Source organism: Corvus moneduloides, chromosome 2 (assembly GCF_009650955.1).
Source record: "Corvus moneduloides isolate bCorMon1 chromosome 2, bCorMon1.pri, whole genome shotgun sequence".
Lineage (NCBI taxonomy): Eukaryota > Metazoa > Chordata > Aves > Passeriformes > Corvidae > Corvus > Corvus moneduloides.
Genome location: NC_045477.1, coordinates 68,104,974 through 68,130,024, shown reverse-complemented (window position 1 = coordinate 68,130,024; position 25,051 = coordinate 68,104,974). Strand labels below are relative to the sequence as shown.

Here is a 25,051-nt window from a genome sequence, read left to right as displayed (position 1 = left end):
AATGTAAATGTGTTAAATGGTACATGAACTAGTCAGGTTTTCATGATTTATCAGTTTTAAACTTCAAAGGCTCTGGTTAGCTTGCATTTTTAAAACTAATGAGTTTATCACAGCCAGTGGGGAAAAATGGTTCAAGTATATCAGCTGTAAATTGGTACAAAGCACTAAAAGGGACATTAGCCTCTAATCAGATTCTAACAGTTCATTAAACTTGCCTTTCCTCCGTGGTGCTTTGTCTTCCCCCCTCCTTCTGCCTGTGCCTCCTGTGTAAGCCAGCCTCGTCCCTTTGCTCAGGCGGGTAAAACTTCCTCAGGGACACGATGCAGTATCAGCTCATCCTTCTTTGTCTGTGAGCTAAACAGCCTAAGGGATGTTTGATGATGGTGTATTCCTGATCTCACTGTAAAATTCAACTGTGCTGCCTATAAATCAAGAAAGCAGAGGGACCTCTCAACTTGCAGAATAGGCACTGGGGGAGCCAGGAGTGCCACACTGGCTCCTGCTCTTTATCCACCTCAAACCACATCCAAACTGATGGGGCTCAGTGACACCTGAGATCTGCTGCTAATAAGTAAACAGTGTGCTGCCCTTGCTGGGAAGAAAGATGTAAAGCTAGGCACAATTTCATCCAGCTTATTTGTGGCATCAGAGACCCTTCCTGCTTTTTTTCCACCTCATGCCTCACACACTGAATAAAGATCAAGGTGCACAAAATAATTTGCTCAGCAAACATAGGAAGGACTTGTTTTTCTTCCTCTTCCTGTTGTGTCAAGCTTAAAAAGTACGGTAAATGCACAGCAGTAGCATAGCATGGACTGGGACATCTCAATAGCTTGACTCGTTTTCATTCTCATATGTTTGAATGTAAAGGTGTCCTGCTGAAAATTACTTGTTTGATCTGAAATTTTATAACTCTAAGCATTTAGGGCTTTTATGAATTATCTAAATCTACTTTTAAAGCAAAGAAATAGAGATTGCACTTTCTTATCTGTTTCACCGTCAAGTTTCTGCCTGTCCTGTAGTAAGTAACCACAGCTCTGAGTGCTAAAACACACAGGGTTCAAAGTGAGGGTGACAGAGATTTTAAGCAGGTCATTTTCTCTGCTTGTGGCACCATGTTGGAGCATGGGCATATCAGTTTCCCTTCTTTTCAACATGTTATTTAAATTACAGTAATGGAATATACAAAAATAAACAGTTTCTGCAGTATTTATATCCTGGAAAGTAGAGGTCCTGGGATGAGGTGTATTGATCGGAAAAAAAGAAAACATTTAAAATAATTTAAGTTTTTAAAGCGTGTTTTGGAAGCTCCATTAGGATAGACCATTTTCCTTAAAATTCTGCTGAAGCAACCATGGTAAGAAGGCTGTGAATGCATTCCTTATGAATAACGGTGCTACGCAGTGCTGAACGGATCTGCTGCCTGTGAAACACATGGAAAATGTTTTTTTCCATTCTGGTGCAGTTACTGAGGACTACGAGGTACCAGAGCAGAGGTGAGTTTCCAGTCTAGAGCTTGGCCTTCCAGACACATCTGCAGATTAATAACTTACTGTGAATGAGTCATTTGTAAGTGATGTGTGCTTCAGTTACGTTGTTTGAAAAACAGCCGTGATGTCTCCGCATTTCTGTACCACTGACCAAAGTGTCTGGATTTGTAAGGTCCCATTCTAGCTTGAAGGATAAAATGGTTTTTATTCTCTCCATGTTGTCCAAACTAAAGGGCAGCTGAAGACACTTGCTTGTAAACACCAGCCTTGAGCTTTGGCTGGAGAAAAAATTGGTTCAGGTTGAGGAACTGTTTGAACTGAAGGCACAAGAGGTTATTTTGTATGTCTTCATAAACTGCTCCAGTAACAGCAGGATGAGAACTTTCACAGCAGGAATGTTGATTCAGGGAAGCACAGTTCTGCAAATTCTTCTTCATCTTGAAGCTCTCAGCATATATTACGCATAACTACATGGACAGTGTATGTTTTTAACTTGCTTTTTTATGTCTTTGTCTCAGAGGTGTGTGGAGATTTTCATTGACAAATGCTGATAACTTTATAAGACAATGATAAGAAATTTGTGGAATCGTAGATGTGTGTTGATTTATAATGTGTGTGGGTACAGGCCTTCACTGTAACGTCTCTCCATACAAGCCTGTGCTTTCTCTACCAGAAGTACAAATGTTTTGACTGAAATCAACTATGCCTAAGTATACTGCCAAAACCTTCAAACTGTTTGACACCACTGCTTTCCTCTTCAGTTCTAAAGCAAGGAATTCATATACGTGTACCTGTGTGATTAATTTAAAGTTATGAAATAGTAATTGGAGATGATTTTCCCTTGTTGCTTACAAAGGCTTAGTTCTCTTTTAAGGATAACTGAAAGTATGATTTACTGTTTTAACAGAAGTAGTAACTTGGCAGCTACTCCTTGAAATTACTATTATATCCTCCTCGTTAGTTTCCACTGAAAGAAACATACTTCTGTAGTATCACAGAAACTTAAACCAGTGAATTGAAGCAAGTGTTCTTTTCATAATTTTTTGATTAACCTTGTCCTTTTTTGCCTTAGGATATCAGCGCCTTTGAGAACAGAATGTTAATGCTTGATGGGATGCCGGCAGTCAGAGTCAAAACAGAGCTGCTGGAATCCGAGCAAGGGGTAAGCAGAGGTTTGTGTGACCTCACTCTGGTAACCCTTCCCCAGATTCTCTGTGGTTAGCTGTCCCTCCCATTTTCTTTTCTATGTTTTTCTTTATTTCCACTCTTCTGGAGCATATTTTCTTGGGAGTTGTACTGGTGAGCATCTAGTCTGATCTGCTGGGAGCACAGAACAAAACTCTGCAGATGACTTACTGAAATCATCTGGGATAGCTGAGATGCTCTTGGTGAAATTTTACACCTATTAAAAAAAGGTGCAGTTTAATAAAAGAAAAAGGAATAGATTGCAGTAAAGGAAGCCAAATTCATATGTCTGGGAAGTCCATGTATGTATGTATGTATGTATGTTTCCTATTCTGCCTTCTGGGGATATTTGCTGTACTGTGATTGTTTCATCCTTTATATGCTTGTCCTATTCCAGTTTCAGTTTGTGGAAACCTGCTCTCTCTCTGGTGAAATGCACTTGTTTATCATTAAGATTAAGAAGACTAGAAGCCTCAGATGGTTAAAGCTGATGCCATGTCAACTGCTGAATACTGGACAGAGCATGTATTGGATTTTGAATTTTTTTGCAGAACTTGGCACTGGAGTGACAGTTTTTAGGAAAATGGGAGGGTATTTTCTTGCATATGTGGTAAAGTGATTGTAGATTACAGCAAGAGTATCTGTATTTAATGGATTTTTTATCATGAAACTTTGTTTCCTTGTATACATCATGTTATTCCAAAGAACCTAACCCACTTTACTAATCTGAAGACATATGCCTTCAACAAGCAGCCTAATAGAAGCAGCAATGCTATTGCCTTGTAGGGTAGGGCTTTTGCCTAATTCTGTTACTTGGCTTTTTCCCTTTCTGCTGTTTTCTCAGTTATTTAATTGAGAATTTAAGTGCTATGGAAGAGAGGGAATTAACTTCAGGATGACTTAACTTGAAACACTTGCAAGGAAATACCAGTTACTCAGGGCGTTTTTGAGGCTTTGAGAGGGAGAAAAAGGTTGGCATTTAATCAAGTTCTTGCTCACCTCTGCCTTCCTGACACCAAATACCCTCAGAAATTACTCCATGAATGTAGTTGGTGGGAATGTAAAAATTGAACTATTGTATGAGCCATGATGATGAAAAGACAGATCCATTTCTAATACCTTCTGGATGCTTTGCATTATGCCTTTGTACGTAACAGAAATGTTTCTCTACAGTGTTCAGAAGACAAAGGTTCCATTGGCATTTGCCTTTGTTCAGTTTGAAATAAATTCTGTGCATGATACATATTGCTGGGTCCTTTATGAAGAGTACTTCCTTTAGCAAAGCGTGAGTTGATTCTGGAAGACCTATTTGGTGTCTTAGGAACTGAAAGGAAATGAATGATCTATATAATTTTTTAATTTCCTTAGAGTTTTTTAATAAAATTTTATGGACTTCTGTATAAGCAGAAAATGATGTCATTTTTTCCCCAGTGACTGAGCCATTGGACAAAGAGCTCGTTTGATTTGGAATTTTATGCACTTTGGTACTAATTAAGTAGTGTCTGGTCAAGAGTCTCTGGCACCTTTATGATTCTTCATTAGGGAACAATCAATAAATACAAAATGAATTCTCCAGTTCACTAGCAGGGGAGCTGGCCATTAGGATGGCAATTTTCCAGCAAACAGCTTAAACTCTAAAGGGAGCTGGTTGAAACAGATGTTTGGCATGTACTTCGGAGACTGCTTTGAATATGTAGATGTTGGTATACATAACAGAGACAAGTGTTTGAAGGATGTGATTACCAAAATCAGCACGTGGAGCTGTTTGGGAAGATGAATATCATAACTGGGAGGCAAGAAGTGGGAACTGAAGTGTGATCCAAGTTGTAAGAATTTGAAATTGTGGTTTCTGCCTGTGTTGTTACAGCACCCAAAGTCCCTAGAGTTACGCCTCCATCACAGCATACGTGTGTACAGCGAGATGTGACTTCTACTTTGAAAATTTGGGAACTAAGATGGCATTTTGAGTCTTCTGAGTGTAATGGCCAAAGCTTCATCACTTCAGAGCTGAACACCAGACAAACCTTTCCAAAACCCAGAGGAAAACATTTGGGTTTTTGCTGTTCCAGCTCGGTGTCAGCTGTTGGCTCTAGGTTTGCTGCAAGGGCAAAAGTGAGACATGGCTTAAGGGTTATGAAAGAAATGTTTCATCTGTGATTGGAGAATCATGAAGGTGGTATCAGTTGTGGAGGAGGGAAACCAACAGGGTCTGGAGCACCAGTGGCCCTCAACCAGGATGGTGAGCACTCCTCTATCAGACCAGTGAACAGTGAGTTACCATGTTTTGCCCATGAGGCTTTAGGGTGCTATTGTCTTAGAAGGGTTACAGGACTGCTTTGAGTTGTCTCTGCTGTACGTATGAGTCCATATTTCAAATAAACATCTTCTTGATTTTAAAGAATTTTTTAAGGATATATGCCTGTTTCTTGTAGGAATATTGGATGCTTTTCTGCAGGACACATGAATATGTCATCCAGAAAAGGTGTTTTCTCTGTAGTTGTGCCTTGGTTAACTCTTCCTTGTGATTCATGGCCTCCAAGGTGGGCTTCACAGACAGGACCTTGCTGGGGGAATTTGGGTGTTGTTTGGCCATTCATGAATGCAGGACTGTGTTGCACACCCAGGTGGTCCTCCCCTTGATCTATTGACTAAAGAAGTAGAAAGTACCTAGCTTAGCTTTTTTTCTAAAGTGAACAGTGATCATTGCAATAACTTGACAACATGAAAGTAAAAAAACTCAGAAAAAAGGAACATTACCTTTCCTTTTATACCTACAGCACCAAAATGAAAGTACAATTGGAGAAAAGAAGTTTTTATATAAACAACACCAGCCTTTAACCTTAAATTACTTTTTCACTTACTTTTTTGTGACATACAGCTGTGGTGAAATAGGCACCATCTGGCCATATGCATTTCATTCATAAGAAATTCATCTTCCCTGTACTGCTCTGGGCAACTTGGTCTTCACCAGGTTGTCTCTTGACTATGTATAGTGGTAGTAGAAGTCACCCATGATGTAGATGAGAACCAGGACAGAGCAGACACTAGCATTTCCTGCTGTATTTGGATACCAAGCTAGGCAATCAATCAGCTGGACAATATGCCCTTGTTGTTTCTTGTTTTCTTATTGGAGACTTCAGTCTTTCTGCAAAAGAGATTAAGTATAATGTAAGGTTCTTCTCTACCCTTTGTGCACTTTTGTTAAAGTTTGTTTTGTATTAAATGTTTTGTTTTGTTTTGTTTCATGATTCCTCTGTGTCTTTCACTGTGTTTGGGTGCTCTGCCCACACCAGGGCTGCTGATACCACTGAAAAGTTTTAAGAAGTTTTCTTAAATAGTAGTATTTCAGTCCTTACACTGCACAAGTGTTGCTTATCTAGAGCAAGTGAAGGTGGGTTTAAAATGCAATACCGCAGAAGGAATAAGCAAAGAAAGTGTAGTCCAGCTGAGATTTTAGGGTAGCCCTGGGAGAATGAAACTGTGTGAACTACTCCCAGCTGCAAAGCAGCCCGGTCTCTAGCTGATTCTGAAAGGAAATTGGAGCTGACATTTCAGCTACGCCCCATGCACTAGATCCTTGGAGCCTGTGACTGGAGAAGAGGTGAGCAGGACTCTGGAACTGCAGCCTGTATCGGTGCCGTGAAGACAAACCTTTACCGATGCAGATTTAAAAGACACTGAGTTCAAGTTAGATCATTGTGGGAGAATAGGATTTAGGCAGTCCATAAGGAAGACTTGCCTTATGAGATAGGGGTTGCTAGTTAGATTTGGAACAAAGAAGTATTTACAAGGGAAATGGATTTTCTCTTTGCTTTGGAAAAAGTTAAAACAGTTCTGCATTGTTTTATTGTCGCCAATTTAGAGTAGTTTAATGATTTTTAGAAGGCCATCAGCATTAGCAAGAACACATGCTTATTTTTCCAGTGAACTACTGTCCTTAATTTTGCACAGGACATTTAATGCAGTCTATTGTTTGAGGCTTCAGGAAGACACAGTGCTGCTTTAATGACTTTATCACAAATGAAAAAAAGACATTACATAAAAGATATTGCATTGCCCTTTAACAAGCCTTCATTATTATCTCCCCTACTGTGGAACAGGAGCTAGCATTGCTAATAAATTGGGAGAATTACTTTAGAAATGTGAATTTGCTTATCATTTAATATCCTCCAGTGACCTACAGCTTTAGATCTTTTGGGCTGCAGTAAAACCTTTGTCTTGTCAGTTATCAGCTTCAAAAGAGGATGTGAAGAAGGTGATCTCTCCCCATGAGGCTGAAGGTGGGATACTTCAGCAGGAAAAAAACCCTTCATTCTTGTCCGTGCCAAAAACTATTCTGGAAGTAATACTTCTCGTTATAAAAATGCATGGAAGCTGGATTAATATATTGGTAATAGACACTGGGTAGAGAATTTATTAGCTGGTGGCTACTATTAAGAAGTTAGGATGGATAGTGTTGACTGGCTTCAGTGTGAGGTTTGAAAGTCCTGCTAGTCATTGCAGAATGTGGCCCAGTTTCTAAAAATTGGTAAATGTGTCTGACTTAGTGTTCAGTTGCACTTTCTCAAGTATTTGCTGAGTTGGGCCATAAGCTTTTGTTAAAAGGAGATATAAATGTGGGACTTACATCCCACAATCAATCTTCAAATACAGAGAATGATGAACCACTAATTTTCATCAGTCTTTTTGTTTCCAGATCTGCAGTCTCATCTGTTCCTTTGCCTGCATTTTGTCCTCTCAAATCATCACTGAAGGATTATATATCCTACTCTGAATTCTCCTCCTAATTCTTCTTGATCTGTCTCCATTTGAATCACTTATCATGACTGAATTATCAAAAGAAATTATTGAAATGACAAAAGCCTTTAACAAGCCAATATTGTTCTGTGTCTTTCATAGCCAGCCAAATTATCTTGTTGTCTCATATCTGAAGAATGCCATCCATCCTTATGTTGTTACATACATAAACATGTTTTACTTCAGCCTGGGTAATAGTGACATAAATATTTTATTTTTAAAGATTTCCAAAAATACCTATTCACGTTCAGTTGAGAATAGTCTCAGTGACAAAGCGTGCTCTGTGACTGTATGGGGAACTGTTTTGCGGTGATTCATTCAGCTTGGGTACATTCTTTGTATTAGTAGAAGAAAGAGCACTTCTGGTATTTGCTGTTGTCATTCGTGAATTCTGCTTCCTTCAATTACTTATTTGTTTTCTGAATTACTTAATGTTTAGCATGACTGATTTGGGGAAACAAGTTGCGTATGGACAGTGCACATGTATCAATCTCTTCTGCAAAGAAAGCCCTTCTTTTACTATCTGTTGGTTTTCTTCATCTTGCAGTAGGCATCACTCCAGGAGTGATACTGAGGTGTTAGAATCACTGCTGGTACAATTCATTGGTTGCTTTACAGTGCCATAAATGTAGGATATTCTTCAGAAAGAGAATCAAGATCTGACTCCAGAACCAGGAAGGACCTAACTCACAGGGCATGATGCAAAGCCATTTGAGTTGTACCTAAGGAGATAGAGCTGTATTTTCTGAGCACTGCTGAAGGATGTGCTTGCAGCCCAGAAGGGTACAAGACACATTCCAGAAGGGTTATGTCAGTTGGATTAATTAAGTCAAATCAAGCATTGCAAACCAATGAATACTGCAGGTGCTGTTTCATGTTGCTTGGAAGCTTGCGTGAAGAAAAAAGGTAGCCAGCTCCTACATCTTCACTGTCATCCTGGCAGTCTTGTTCAATCCATTGCTGGTGACTCAATGACATTGGAGAAGGTAGGGTCAACTGATCACTGGTCCAAGAAAAACCTAACCCAAACGCAGAAAGGGAGTGGCTGTATGCATCCTGCAAGTCATACTTGCATGTGAAATCATGGATATCCTCTATTATATGGAGATGGGGAGGGTGGGAAAAAGATTGTGGGTGCTGCTTTTGCTTAGAGCTGGTGACCTGTATCTGAAACTACATCCTGAGACATCTTTACTGCTTCTGAGACCCAAACTGCCCGCTTCGGGCGTGTCTCTGCACTGCTGCATTGCCAAACACTGAGTCTTCTCAGTGTTTCATGTTCCTTAGTCCTTTTGAAGTCAGCTCATGTGTAGAGAGACAATGGGTTTTATCATGGATGTAGGTGTGGTTTCCTTACTTGTTTCTTTATGTTTTTTTCCCTCTAGGGATCAGACCCAAAAATGCAATGGAAAGGTAGTAGATTTAAGACTTGTAGGAAATGATAGCTTAACCACCTCACCAGGCAGTCTTTTTGCCAAGTTAACCAAGACTGCAGAATAAAAATGCAGGTGGGGTTGTAAGATGTATGATGCTGTCTGAAATTCACACTAAGTGAAGTATCCCAGATCCTCTGAGACTTAATTTACTGACCACTATCTGCCATTGCTTTCCTTTCCTCAGCAGCTAAATTGACTGTTACAGAGCACAGCAGGGAATGTGCTCCTTAATCTGTCTGGTGGTGTTTGTTGTATGTATGGTAGGAACAGGGGGATTTTCACTTGTGGGTGAAAACTTAATTGTGTGAGGCATTGTACCAGTAAAGGGTGGTCCTAGGGTATCTAGGTTTAATTAATCAGAAGTTTAGACTGTCTTTTAATGGCCTTCTTCAGATATTAGTGACTGTGCTTATTAGGAATTCAGCAGCAAGTGTAAAGGAGTGAGGCAGAGGAATATCTCTGATCCAAACAGCGTGTGTTTAGCCAACAGTGCTATGCCCAAAAGAGATTTCCAATGTCTATAGTAATAGAAGGGCAGCAAGAAGATGATTTCACTTACAAGAAATATAGATTTTTATGAAGAACTATTTGGTAGAGGAGAAGGATAATAATTTGTCTGCCAAGACTGGAGTAAGTTTCATAGAGAATGTGGGATGTTACCCAGAAACTTAACACAGCTTAATATTGTTAGAGTTCCATGGGAAAATCACAGTTACAGAATATGTATGTTAAATACATGAATTGATAAGTTTTGTGTGCTCATATGGATTGGAAAAATAATGTTGCCTTTGGGAGAAGAGAAGTTGACCCTTTGATTGGAGCATAGTGTTGAAGTTCATTGTGAGATTATAGTTCGGTTGCTGTCTATCCCCCATCAACTATTTTGTGAGCTCGCCTTCAAGCCAGTTTGCTTTTTGATGATGTATGACCTCTCAGCTTGCTCTGCTACCAGGGCTTATGATGGGACTCTCCTGGAAGATTTATTCAGCTGAGAAACTGGGCATAAAGAAAGACAAGCATGATATATACAAGCTGTATATGTGTCGGTTACTGTGAATCCTAAGTCTACATTTTGGGTTGAAAATTGATTCTTTCTTCAAAATGTGAAAGGTCAACCTTTCTATTACTTCACAAAAGAAGTCACTGAAAATAGTTAAAAAAAAATTTGCAAGAAAAATTTTAACCATCCAAATAACTACAATTAATCTGACTCCCCTTGATAACCCCAGTTCCAATGACTCTTGTGTGCCCTCTATTTCATTCTCTTTGGGGAATCTAATATTGACAGTTTATCTGTAATTTTGATTGAGTTTGTAATCCTAACTGAGGAACCAGTGAGGTATGATTTTTGCTCTTACACATCGTGCCAGAAGGGTATTAATGCTGTAGTCATGGAAGCTCAGAACATGCCATATATCAGCTGGTACACAGCACTGTATTCTAAAATCCTGTTGCACCTCTACCTCAAAACTCACCATAGGTCTGTGTTGTTTTGTGTCACAGTGCAGTGCAATTCTAAGATACGGCAATGAGCATTTTAGACGTCATATGTGGAACTATTATTGGCATATGAAAAGCAGTTACTCTTGTCTGGTAACTCACCTGCTTGGGCATCTGAAGTTTAGTTCAGGTTGCAATGGCAGTGAAATTCAATAGGTTACAAGTGTACATAGCCCCTCTGTTCCTATTAAGAAACTGAGGAAGGTGAGTTAGGTAATCGTGCTTTTCTTGAAAGAAAGCTGCCTTGAATTACCTCATGTTTACTTCGGTCTACGATCATATATGTGCATGGGTAGTGCAGGCCTGCTGGTGCATGGTAACTTCTTTGTGGTCCAGAGCTCTTGATTAAAGATGTTTTCTATTGAAACATCTCTGTGAAATAATTGTTAATCACAAAATCTATAAGTTACAGTTACTTAGCTAGGAGAAAAGTTAGTCATTGTGTTTGTTTGTTCTACTCTCAGGTGAGTTTAATGGAATTTTTTTGTTTTAATGCTCATTAGAGTAGTCAGGTCATTATGGCAGTCTGTATTTTGCTCACCAGGGCACGTTCGTATGTTCAAAGTAGAAATCAGATGGAAGTGACTGGGCTCTTGTCCTTTCCCTTTGACTTGGGTAAAGTGAAATATTTGCTCTTCCTGGTTCTCAGTTTGGTAATTGCTATACTGTATTTCTTTAAGAACTCTTGAAGTGAGAAGTATTGTGTAAGTGTGCATTGTTACTATATTTTTATTATATGGTGGCTAGCCCAAGAAAAATAAGCATAAGCCAATATATCTCAATAATTTACAGTATCACAAATGCTTCAGCAGCATAAGACAAATGCCATTATGTTATGATAGTACCAAAATTATTTTAATCCTTGCTGTTGGTTATGAGAAGGGATTACTTCTACTTTACTCTTGTTCATTGATGTTCTGTTGGCTTTTCTTTTCTGTTGGAGGTTGTTTTATAAACAGTCTTTTTAATGTATATTTTACTCTTTTTCTGTATCCTGCTGGGGAACTACTGAAAGAGCTGTATATATTTTTTAGCATCATTGGCTTTTTTCCTTATTTCTCCCTGTAGAGTCGAGTCCTTACATAAATTACTTTAAAGTTTCTGTTTTCTTGAGGTTTTTTTTTGTTTGTTTGTTGGTTTGGTTTGGTTTTTATTGTTTTTAAGTTCCCTTCACAATCTCCTCACTCTCCTCCTCTCCCCACCCCCACCCTGTTACGCATTGTGAGGATGAATATTTAATAAACTGTTATACAGGCTGCATCTGCTTTGAGACATCCTTTTACAGATGTTGTTACTGCTTGGTTGCATCACTTAAACATACCAGAAAACCGTAGGAACCAGAGGCAGAAAAAGCCAGCAGCAACCAAAGCTGGTGTTTGTCCTGTCCTGCCGGCACAGGTCGCTGCTCATGCCTGCCATTGCCCAAGGATGGAGCCCAAGCAGATAAGGACGGTAAGACCCAGCCCATCGAGGTGGGCAGGGAACAAGGAAGAGGAGGAGAGCTGCTGAGGATGCAGTGGAGGGAGGACCGGTGATCTTCCCAAGCAAGGCTTGTTCATGGAAAGGATCGTGTCAGATCAGCCCCCCCAGCGCTGTCTCCTCCAAAAGGCCTCAGTTCCCCTGGTTCCTGGAGGGAACACCAGCCATGCAGATGTCACATGCATCCTGCCTCCTTGGGCTCTGTTGATGTTTGTAGCTTGTTTCCTACTTTCGTAATATATGCTAGAGATTGGTACTGATACTGAGACACTGACTTTGGCTTTGATCTTCCTCTGTGATGCTGTGTGTAGAGTTTATGTCATTGCAGTGAGGGAGTTACTGGAAATTCTGTAGCAGTCATATCAGTTTGTCCTTGGAAGACAGCAGCATCACCCTCTCCTGTCTGGGCTACAGATTTGCTCGGTTATGTTTTTAACATAGTAGATGCCCTTCCACGACATTTTTCGCTTTCTTTGATAGCTTTTTGCCAGTTTCTAGCACCTGTCACACATGGTAGAAGAAGGTGCTGCAAGGATATCGGTGAACTGTATCCCCTTTCAGCCATGAACCCACATTTTCCTTGTTCATCCTTGTACTGCTGATGTAGTGGTAGAAATTCTTGTTGCCTTTGATATTCCCTGCAAGTCTGTCCTCCAGCTGGGCTTTGGCTTTCCCAACACTACCCTTGTGTTCCGGTGTGGTATTTGTGTGTTCATCCTTTTCTTGCTCCTCCTACTATACTGCCTTTTTGTACTGGAGCTCCTTCATGTGTTTCATGTCTCCTAAACTGGTCTCCTGATGCTTCTTGCTTTTCTGAGTGGTTACATATACTAGTGTTGTACTTGGATCTCCTGAAATACCTTCCCGTTCTCCTGTGCTGTTTAAGCCTTTTAGAGGTATCTCTCATGGGATCCCACTTAAGTTACCTGAGAACTTCTGCTCTCCTGTAGTTGAGAGTCTAGATTCATCTGGACTAGATGTTAGTTAGTACCATTCTTTCTTCACTCTCCTCAGGCTCTCAAACTCCATTGCTTAGAGGTCATCACATCCACTGATTACCACAGCTCCACCTGTTCTCTTTCCACACAAACAGTGGTTGTTTTGGTTTTTTTTTCCATATGGGATATTATGAGAATGCAGGCGTGATCACAGTGCACCCGATGAGAGGTGGTTCTTAGGCATGCAATGGCAGCTGTTACCATGTACCTCCAGAAGGCACAAGCAAAAAGCAAGCATACAGCAACAGTGTCCTGGTATACCGGCCTGTACCTGTCAGTGTGCAGCTGGGGACCACATGAGCAGAAGGTGACGTTTAGTATTGCAAGTGTTCACTGCTCGTTGAGCTCCGTGGAGATTCCCCTGATAACCAGAGGCTGTGCTGTAGGTTTTGACCTGTAAAACCCTGTCTTGCACCTGCCTACTGCCATCCTGAGACTGCAGTAGGAGCTTAAGATGTAGTGGTATAAACGGTGGTGGCAATGAGAGCATTTCCTGTGACAGACTCTTGATTTATTTTCCCATTTCTTATAGTAAAACAGAGTTGTGGATTTCTAGGGAGTCCATAGGATGAGGTGTCTGGGGAGGGCAGAAGCTATGGTGTTGAGAAAAAAAGACTTGAATTTTTCTTCCTTTAGCTACTGAGTATTGTGGAACAATGCTGTATGGTAACTTCACGGTACTATAAACATTACGTTTAATAGAGTGCTTAGGGCATTTATACTAATATGTTGTTCTATTGTTGAGTAAAAAGCAGTAATGTTATTGATGGCTTTCGACAAAAAAAAAAGTCCCCTGTGGAAGTAGTAGTGGTGTGGGCCATGGTTTTTATGGTAGAACAGCATTTTGGGAAGCTCGTGTCCACTGTTAGCTCCTCTGAGGTTGTTCCAGTGCAGGGATGTGCTCTAAGCTAGGAAAAAAAATAGGGAAAAAACCAAAACACCTTTAAGAGTTTTTCCTCTCTAAATTCGGGTTATTTTACAGATCCAGGTTAAGGTGTAGGTATAAACTGATTAAAATGTTAGATCTGCAACATCCACAGTTCTGTGTGATCTGGAGGTTAAAACATGCTGTGCAAACATGGCGCAGAAAACATTATTGATTTTCATGAGAGAAAACTTATAAAACAGCACAGAGAAATAGAATAGAGGCCAAAACAGTCTCATTGGCTTCTGAATAGTATTCATTTTACAGAATAAGCTAAAAAATCCGGAGTGAAAAGGTAAGTAAGTATTACTTATGCCTGGTCTTGGAAAACAGTTAATAGTTTGGCTTATTGAAGCTTGAGTTTCTTTCCTTTGTTGCTGTACATGTTAGTTTTCATTAGTGGATTTAGGCTGAATGACTTGAAATATGCTTAATTTTTTCCCCTGAATAACCATTCGCAGTATTGATGGGATAAAGAGATAGTTTAAGACAACTGTTAACATGAAATAAATGTGTAAGTTGTTAGTATTGAATACCCAAATATTAATTTATTCTTAGGTTAAAATTCCATAAATACTTCAAGTCTAAAAAGAGGTCACCTTGAGTTTCATAACAATTTTACTGTGTAGATTGTGACCTTACTGTAGTAAGAAAAAAGAATAAGTATTTCTTAAAGGCTAAACAGTAATAAAATAGCTGCCTTCTCTAGAAATTCAGTAGCTTTAAATGGATTATGGAGGGACACTTGCAGCTTCTCTTAAATTGGTGTTGGCAAGTTTGTCTGCAAACCCTAAGCTGAAAAGACACAAAACAGTACTCAAAATATGTTGGAAAAGACCTCCATGATCATCAAGTCCAGTCTTTGACCTAATACCACCAAGTGCACTAAACCGTATCTCAAGGTGCCACGTTTCCTTGTTTTTTGAACACTTCCAGGGATGGTGACTCTACCACTTCCCTGGGGATCCTGTCCCAGTGCTTAACCAGTTTCAGTGAACAAATTTGTCCTAATATCCAACCTGATAAAGTAAATCCAAATCACGTATACAGAGCATAAAATATTTGGTCCTCAGTGGAAAGCATGCTGTGAGCTTGTTCTTGAAATTCAATATTAAGTATTGAATACTGAATATTAAGAGTTCAGCAGAGAATGTAAATATCTGCTTGGCTTTTAAGAACTGAAGGAGTTCTGTTACTTACTCGTGGCACTAACTCAAGGCCAGGGTGTACCATGCAGGAACCTTAAATCTGTAAAAACTGCTACCATAATCTCTAGAAGTCTTTAACGGTCTTTAAAATAATTGAAAGAAATCAATTGGATTAAATATCCTTGCATTTTAAGGCAGAGTAATGTATGACGTGTTAGGTAATACATTACTAACATAATACTTGTTCTTAGTTTTGTTTAAACTCTTCTGTTAAGATAATGTGCAGTACATCTACAGCAAAGAAGGTTTTTGTGAAGTAGTGAATTTTAAATATTCTTTATTGACTGATTTTATTCGTATCAAATGCCGGGATGAAGCGTGTATGAGAAGGTTTATTGTTGATTATGTACCCTGATTTTTTAATATGTTTCTTGCTTTCACTCAAATGATTTCTAAAACCATATTATGTCTAAAAAGATAAATGTTTTTGTTGTTATCCATTAGTTAGTGGTGAGGGCAAATTATATCAGCAAATGTAGCTGGAGTGCATACTCTGTTAAGCTAACTTTCTGTTTAAAAATTCCGTAATAACATTAGATGAATTTGCCTTGCTCAGTTTAAAATAAGGGAAAATACATTTTGCCATCTAAAAGATGGATGATGTAGGTCAATAACTGAGCCCTGACCATTTCTCTGGTGTGTTTAGGAGTTGCTGTTTACATTGAGTGTGTTCCTGAACTGCTGCTCCGCGGTGTAATGTCATTGCCAGAGAACACGATGACTGTGCACACCCATGGGTGCCAGATGCAATTTAAGTAAAAGCCCATGTGAAGGAGTATGGTATAGACAGTAATGGCATGAAAGGGTGAAGATGGATCAGTGATGCTCTGAATCCTTGGGAACTGAAAGTAGGCAGAGGGATAGAAATTCATGGTGGGAATATGTTGCCATGCCAACCAAGTAATTTCTCTAACAGGAGGAAACTGGTAATGAATAACTGCTGAGTGGGAACTTTAAGAGAAAAACATGCTCTGTGCAAAACCAAAAGGTTACATTTTTGATAATCGACCTTCATCATTCCCCCTATGAAATTCTGCGCTGGCAATCTGTCTGTCAGAGCTTCCTGCTGTCCTGTACCAGACCCTGCTGTGCCCATCTGCTAATCTGGGAAGTGCCTGCCCGCGGTGTGGTGATGGGTACCAGTCCTGAGCCCGCGCCACAGGCTGACCTGAGCCCTTTATGGATCAGTTCGTAAGCAGCTGTGAAAGCCAGATGTGGGTTTCACCGGTCTGCCTCCCTTAATAGCTGTTCTGGGTGTTCCCTTAAATCGCTGACTAGTATATTTACTTTGTCTTCCCTATGTCTTCTAAAACAATGTGGAAACTCTGCAGAGAACTGGCATCTTTAAAAAATACTTCTTTCTAAACCCAAATCAGCCATGTGTTCTGGAACTTGGACATGTGTTGTTTGTGTTTGGTCTGTAGCTCTTTAAAGCCTTCATATTTTATAAAAGAAGGAATGAAAAAAGACATTGAAACTTTATCTAAAATGTTGATTTTTCTTTCTGTTTGTCTTGCCTTATGCATTGCAGAATTAGTAGTGCAAGGCACTTGCATTGCTTTACCTCCAGTGCCCGTAAAGCAGTGTTCACTTTGTGCCGTGATCTGTGTTTGGATGAGTACTCCCCCTATCAGGGTTTGTGCACTTAGGGTGGTACAAGCCACCTCCGGGATCAGAAGAAGCCAAACATGTTAGTAGGGAGTATCTCTGGATAAATTTGCCCTTCCTGAGTTCTGAGCTGCTGCAGCTAGGCTTCTGCTGGTCCCTGGCATGGCCAGGTATCATAGAATCATAGGATGCTTTGTGTTGGAAGGGGCCTTAAAGAACATTTAGTTCCAGCCCCCTGGCATGGGAAGGGACACCTTCCACTAGATCAGGTTCCTCAAAGCCCTGTCCAACTTGGCCTGGAACAAATAGCTGTGCTGTGCACCTTGTGTGGGTGGCTTGTGCTCCTCTGCTACCTCCTCTCAATTCCCTTCTCCTTTAGTTGTGTACTTGCAAATCTCCACTTTCTGTGCTTCTGTTTTAAATTATGACCTGTCCTTTTTTGGGCAGGGTGCAAGGAGTGCTTATGAACCTTAACAAGATTTAATACTCCTTGTGGTAATAACCTTACTATTAGTAGTAGTGAAGGCTAGGTCAGACATTGGAAGAGGGTGTCCCATTCCTTTGTTCTTCCCACCTCTTTCTTTCTCCAACTCCTCAACTGCCATCCCTGAACAGATGCTGGTACCTGTGGGATTGCTTAGTGAGCCGGTTCAGCCTGACAATCTGACATAAAAGTAGCTTGGAGGGAGGGGGTGAAAAACCCAACAAAATTTTGGCTTTCTGGGGAGTCAGGCAAATGCTGAAGTAGTCTCAAAGCAGAAGGAATGTGCAGCGAAGGGGAAGAGTGACAACGCATGCTTGGATATGTGCTACCCTAATTCATGGCTCGTGCTCTTAGTCATGCTGTGTGGATGAAGCGCTGTTTGGGCTTCGCCTTTGCAGTTTGCAGGTGCTAAGTGACTGAACAAGGAAGGCATTTTGACTCCAGCAAAAGACAGCTAAGTGACATGGCATGAAATAATGGAGCCGCCTGACAGCACAGCCTGTACTTAGTAGGGTGATACGGAGATCTCCCTGAAACTGTTTTTTCTGATGGAATCTGCTGCTGGTTTTTTTGTTTTGTTTTTAAATCTGTTTTTCTGAGCATGAGAGACTGCGCATGTAAAAGAACAGCAGTTCTCAAATACCATGAAGAACTGTGTCTGAGGCTCATCCTTTACAGCACCTCTGTGTAACCTGTGCTGTTGCTGGTAATGGAGTATATCAACATTTTGAGCCAAACAAGGATCAAGGCCTTTATGCAGGTGATGTATCTGCATGCTAGAAGTCTTGGGAGCATGCAAAAAAGAGAAAAAATTAAAATGCAGTGGCAGAGATATCTTAAGATTTATTGCACCATTATCTCACGTAAAACAGTAAGATTGTCCTGGCATGACTGAGCAATAACAATGGTGTGAGAGTATCATTATTTATTTTGTCGACCTGCTGATTATCCCTAGACGTTTCCAGAAGCCAAGGCATCCTCAGCAGAGAGGTCTTTTGTTTCACGTAGTTTCACATACAGTCATTTCAAGGAAGGAAGCTGGATCTACATCACGTTTCCTTCTTCAGTATGTTCCATAGATGGGATGTTTTCATCTCTGAGTTAGTGAGACTCCGTAAGTGGGAATGATTTCTCCTCCTGGCTTCTGTTTGCTTCTGTAAAACCTGATGGATAAGCCCCTGAGCACATGACTTGGAAGTTTACACTGGAAAAACATAAAGAATGATCCTTTTTGTTATTGACCTGGAGGAAAAATGAGCTCCATACAATATATACCCTCTCTTCTGAGTGTAATGAATCAGCAATTACGGCTGTCCATAGAGCCTGGAGATTGCACAGCTCAAGATACAGCCCATGACATAATGCTGTTCCATCTACAGTCATAGGTTTATTTTTGGGGGAACATTATTAGTGAGTAATAATAAAGTGTTAATATAATTCAGGAACCGTCTGGACACTACTTGAGCGGGAAGGTTGGACCAGATGACCCACTGGTGGTCCTTCCACCCTGACCCCTTATATGATTCTGTAATCTTAGTATGTATCCCAAGAAAGGAACTTGAAATTAATAAACTACCCATTTTTGTAAGAGGAGCTTCGTAACCTGAAAGTGATGCACCAAACATGAAATTTCAATGTTTTAACGTGGATAGAGCCTAGTGCTAGTGGAATGGCTTAAAAATGAAGGTCACTGGCAAATAGCAGAAGATACTTGATCAGAATGGCATTTAACAGTCTGTGATCAATATGGATACTACTATTACTGATTGGACATGGTTACTGTTACATACAGCATAAAGGTTTTGAAGCAGTTGCAATGCCAGGGTTTTCAGTATGTGCCTAAGACTGTTCTCATTATGTATTTTTTGTTCTCAGTATTTTGTTTATCTATAGCACTTTGTGTATTTCTAGAGATGTTTCTTAAAATTCACTTATCAGTTTGCTCTAGGCAAAAAGTGGCTAAATTGAAGCTTTCAAAATAGCCCTCTTCGTACAAGATACAGATAAATGTATTCATTATGGTTGAGCTTCAGTTAAAGGCTCAGTCTAGTCTTGAATTCAGAGTGCATCTCCTCCCAAGTAAATCATCTCCTTCACTGCTACCCGCCACTTCAAGTCTGACCTTGAGGAAGTTAAAGAACTTCTCACCGTTCTCATAAGCTTGGGGAATGGAAGAAAAAAGAAGGTTGAACTCTGTTGGGTCAAGGAAAGCACTCTTGTCACGGATGTCCTGAACATCTTAATCTGGTCAGATGTTAGGTGGAGAACCTTATCTGAGTTCAGTTGTCAGGGAAGAATGTATGGAGGAGTGTTTATCTGGGCTAACCAGCCTCTAAGTCAGAAAGGAATTAATAGATGAAAAACAACTGCTTCCATTGTGCCCTGATAAGAGCAAGAAGTCTGTGCCTTTTCCAAAACTCAGGTATTTGTTTTGTTGCTCTGTTTGGGGAGTGAGATGAATGCTGCTTTAGATGATGTCCAAATGAATTTTGTGACCCTAATAGGAAAAAACAGCTTTTCATCTAATATGTGTGATTTCATCTTTGCTATGTTACACTAACCTCTGTGTCATGTTTTCTCAGTCTAAAAATCATGGTTAAAACCTGATCATCAACCCTGTGTGTTTCACTACTTTCCTTAACTCTAAGTGCAGCTCTTGTCTTTTTTTAAATGCTTGACAACCTGTTCATTAGATTGGTATCCAAATGGCATCTGATCAAGTACGTGGCATGACATCGAGTGGTAATATCCACAAAGGAGCTTAGCTGACACTTAACCTTTGTTATGTGGGCATGTGGTGGAACATACTGTGCATTAAAGCAGTTCATGGTTCCAGTCTGGTTGTGTGAAGTGGTAGCAGTAGCAGGCTGATTTATTCAGAATCCTCATAACCACCATGGTGAGTCACGCCAAAGGTCCATTTGGCCACACACTCCAGCAGGATCTCCAACAGGTGAGGAAAACAGGGAAGATGGAAAAGGTCCATGTTGTGTGATCTTTCCTTGGACATAACTTTGATCAGTCAGCATTTTCTAGGTGATTTTAAGCCCATTGCTATACTTGAGCCATTGTGTTTAATAGCCGCTAATGAACTCTTCCCAGTAAAACAGTTTAATCCATCTTTTAACTCATTTATCCTTCTGATTTCTGGGACACCTGTTGCAATGTGGTGGTAAATGTAGGCTACTTCTTTTTCAGTTATTTTGCAGCTATTGTCTACCAGTTGCATTTGGTTTTATGTTGGGAAGAATAGTTTCCACGTCAATCAGGATTTTGATGTTTATCATAGGACTTCAGTCATCATTTTCCAAAACCTAGGCATATTATCTGCTTTATATATCCTTGAATGTTCATGTCTCACATCAACCTTGTAATCTTTTCTACTTTATTTCTTTCCCCCAGTGCTAGCATAGATGTAAAATGCATGCTAACATACATTTTTAAATATCAGGTTCAGGATTCTTCTTCGGTAAGCTAAGTATTTAAATGTTAAATAGCAGTGTCTGAGCTAATCATGCTTAATCTTCAGGACCAGCAAGTCAAAAATCCTCTGGCCCCTTGATTTTTCACCACTGGGTAGAATGGGTATGGTAACCAGCGCAGATTAAGGTGTCAAACACATCAATAGCATCTGATGCTAGAGAAGGGGACCAGATGTATGTGCTGCATGTTGGATTTGTTGAGTTGTTAGGTGGTGTTTTGTTTTGGCCTCTCCCTGCATATTCCTTAGGTGTGATAACCTGCCCGACATGGTGGAGCTGATGTTCTCTGGCAAGTGGTCACATTTGTGTTGTCACTCATTATATATGTAAGATTCTGTAGTGAGTTTGCATGGCCAGGTTTTTGTAGTGGGGGCTACAGGAGTGGCTTCTGTGAGAAGCTGCCAGAAGCTTCCTCCATGTCTGGTAGAGCCAATCCATGGAGCTCCAGGATGGATGTGTCACTGGCCCAAGCTGGGGCAAATTAGAAATGGTGGTAATGTCTCTGTGATAACAGATTTAAGAAGGAAAAAGAAAATTATTGGACAGATCTAATTGAAGCCAGAGAAGAGCAGGGTGAGAATATGTAAGAGGAACAGCCCTGCAGACACCAAGGTCAGTGGAGAAGGAGGGGAGGAGGTGCTCCAGGTGCCAGAGCTGAGATTTCCCTGCAGCCCCTGGTGAAGACCATGGTGAAGCAGCTGCCTCCCTGCAGCCCATGGAGGGCCATGGAGATGTAGAGATCCACCTGCAGCCCATGGAGGAGACCAACACCAGATCAGGTGAATGCCTAGAAGGCAGCTGTGACCTCATGGGAAGCCCTTGCTGGAGCAGGATCCTGGCAGGGACCTGTGGACCCGTGGAGAGATGAGCCCATGATGGAGCAGGTTTCGTGGTAGGACTTGTGACTCTCAGGGTGACCCATGCTGGACTAGACTGTGCCTGAAGGACTGCAGCCTGTGGAAGAGTGACCCACATTGGAGCAGTTTGTGGAGAACTGTTGCCTGTGGGATGAACTCGCTGGAGAAGTTTGTGGAGGACTGTGTCCTTTGGAAGGGACCCCACACTGGAGCAGGGGAAGGACTCTTCTCTCTAAGCAGCAGCAGGAAAAATATGTGATGAACTGATCGTAACCCAGCCTCAGATTCCCTGTACCACTGCAGGGGAAGAAGTAGAGCTGAGGAAGGGATGGGGGAAAGGCGTTTTTAAGATTTATTTTATATCTTGTTATCCTGCTCTGATTTTATTAGTAATAAATTGAATTAATATCCACTATTTGAGTCTGTTTTGCCCATGATGGTATTTGGAGAGTGATCTCTCCCTGTCCTTATCTCAACCCATGAACCTTTCCTTGTATTTGCTCTGCCCTGTCCAGTTGCAGAGGGGAGTGATAGAGCGGCTTTGGTGGGTGCCTGGCATCCAGCCAGGCTCAACCGACTACAGTTTTCCAATGAGTTTTCATGCTGTAGGTTTTGGTTGGCTTAAAACAAAAATGTTACCAAAAATGCCTCAGCCCCTGCCCAAAACAGGAAAGTCCTTGATCTACACGAAGTTCATTCTTGAAAGATAGGAGGTTATTACCATTTTGGCCATGTCTGTCTTCCATGCAGCATTTAAAAGAATGGGTTGCACACCTGACACTGTAACCTGGCATTGTCTTGAAGGAAATGTTTTGTTTCCCAAGAGAGCTGCTGTAATGTAACCCATTGCCACCAGGGCAGCTCCATTTACATGTTCTGTTTACAAGTCAGCCTTGTATGTGCACAGTAAGGGTTGGTTCTTCCACATGCATTTTGTGTTATTACCTTGTCACTCAGTATTGCAAGTTCATTCTGCAAGTCTTTGTAGATGGATATCAGATATAATGAATATAAGGAAAGTCTCTGAAATGTGACTTAAAAACCAGAAATGCCATATGTTAAGTGTTCTTTAAAGGGCCAAGAATACTGCATATTAAGTAACATGACCTTTAGTGCCAATCTCTTGATGTAATTAGCATCGGTCTTCTCACTTAAGCAACTTCTTATGTCAAGTGGCAAGTTCTTTCTTGGCATGGTGCTGCTGAGCGTGAAGCCCTCTTGTCTAGGCAGTGTAACTCTGTGCACATTGTGCTTTGGCTGTTACCTACTGCACTTTTTCATTGATTCTGGGATTGATTGGATGGAAAGTATACTTTAGAAAAAATTCTTTCTGTGTCTACTTTGAAATGTATAAAATATCCCTCAGAAATCACAGAATTCTATGTCTTATATCTGAAAAGTGCTAATGGGTTTATTGGTTATTTCTTTAAACAGGTGCACTGTTCTTTGCAAATACATTGTTTGCAAAGTCAGTGACACAACCAGAGACCATTTGCTGTACAGCTAAATGCTGCTTGATTGTTTGTCGCTATCTCATTGTTCTTAATTGGAACTATATTGAACTTAGGATCTGCAGAGATCTTAGTTTGTCTTTTAATAAAAAAATTATACTACTTCTTTTCTGACCTGCTTGCTTTGCCTGCTGTTCATAAGGGATCATTTGGATGTAATTCAGCTTAAATTAAACTTTGTGAGTTTCCACTGTTACTGAGCTGTTCGTATTTAACATCTTCAGCTTCTGAAGTGTAGTCCTCCTCTTCCACATGAAATTTGTCCTTGGTATTACTGCCCCATCTTTGGGTCCATTTAGTTTGGTGGGTGTGTTTTTCACATTCATGGCGCCTCATCCCTGTGGCACTTCCATGTGAGGGAGGATTTCTAGAGAGGTAGGCTGGCAGGACAAGCAACACATTTCCTGCACCTTGCTGGGAACAGAAGTGGAGCTTTATGGAGGCACTGATTCCTCTGCACTCCAGGGTCTCGACTTCCCACAGTGTTGAGGCCTGGCTGGTAGGTGTGTATAGCAGTGGGGAATTCAGTAAACCTTGAACTTGGATTGATTATTTCTTCTATGACATGAATAAGAAAGCTTTAGTATTAGTTGAAATGTTTGAGTGCATCTTCCAGAGGAAATGGAGTATTGAGCAGTCACTGGTGACAGTGGAATAACGAGTACAATCTGTTGTCTCGTTCACCGATGGTTGTTTGTCATGAGCACTGAACAAACAGAGAGCTTTGCACAAATGATAGTGTGCAATCATGTAAATGAAGCACAGGGAGAACATTTTAGGAACAATGGTACAATGAAGTTGTCTGTGCATGGTCCCGTTGATCCCAGCGGGATTACTGACAGAAAGTACCACTGGATGTGAGTTGATTATACATGACTCTGGCTGCTCAAGCAGATGTCTGCCCCTTCTGCCTTGCCCTCAGACCCCCACTTCATTTTGTTGTCACCGTCCCATGGTATATGCCAGTACTGCTTCCAAAACACAGTATCCTCCTACCTTGTCTTCTTGGCTGCACATGGTTGACCTCAAGCTCCTTCTTTAACAGTAGCATTCCTAGTGCATCAGATTGAGGAATGGGTATACAGTAAAAATGAATAATTTTTTTGGGAGGAAGAGGTGATTCTCAATCCACTAGTTCCCTAGTGCTGGTGTGCAAGCCCCTATGGCAGCATGAGGGAGGAGGCAAGTTGGAGGCAGGAGGGCAGTGGAGTTACTGCCTCTTGTAAGATCAGGTTTTAATGTCGTTTTCCACTGGTGTGGTGCAAATGCTACTCTTGGTTAAAAAGACCAAGGTGATGAGTTAATTCCTTACCTGGCGGTAGCTAGGCCACTTGTTGTTACTGTATGAAGATTTTCAGCTTGAAGGCCTTTTCTCCAGTATTTATAATTTTAAAGATTGCATATAATGCATATCCCTTTGCTTTTTAATAGTGGGGTTTTTTCACTGGAGAGAATAAGACCAAGAAACAAAAGAAAGATTAAAAAAAAAGAGAAAAGGTTGCCTTTTATTCTGAAAATAGATGGTTTTAATTGTTGGCTGAACTCAGTGTTACTTCTGGGCAACAATCACAGATTTTCTAGGGTCTGTGGAGAGATTTCCACAGATTCATGTGAGTCAGCAGTTCAAAAATAGAACCTAAATTGCTGTTCACACTCTGGACAGCCTGATAAAATTACTTTCTTTTTCATTTTGAGGTTACAAGGTATTAGAAAAATACAGAAAAAAAATCATAGAAAATACTTTTGTTATGATTTTCTTTATCTGAGAAACTCTACTTAAAACCTTTTTGCTAACAGATGCAGTTCATACTAGGTAAGCACCAGCAACAATAGCTTTGTATTTCCTGGAATTCTTTTAAAGTCTATTTTTCTATGAGTTTCAAGTTTAGTTCGTGGTAAAGAGGTTGCCCATGCTTCTTTTGGCAGCAATCTTAATGATTCTCTTCAAAAGTTTATAATCAGATACTTGGTGACAAAAATTAATGTCTCAATGGAAGCCAGTAGGGAGAACTTCTGATTGATCTTCTGTTCAGAAGTTATTGGCAGTGTGAGATATTGTCAGAGTAAGGAACATTTTCGGTTATGTCCTGT

General features: G+C 40.5%; 1 protein-coding gene across 6 annotated transcripts in view; it reads left to right on the top strand.

Annotated features, from left to right (window-relative positions):
• The window catches only part of KLF12 (Kruppel like factor 12), a 236,053-nt gene that overhangs the window by 86,827 nt on the left and 124,175 nt on the right, over positions 1-25,051 (top strand). For 5 of the 6 annotated variants that reach the window (XM_032099955.1, XM_032099950.1, XM_032099954.1 and 2 more), the window contains one exon: positions 2,563-2,652. The exons of the other annotated variant lie outside the window; for it this stretch is intronic. In XM_032099955.1, coding sequence (XP_031955846.1) covers positions 2,563-2,652 — 90 coding nt within the window. The remainder of the gene's footprint in view (positions 1-2,562; positions 2,653-25,051) is intronic. 6 annotated transcript variants of the gene reach the window in all.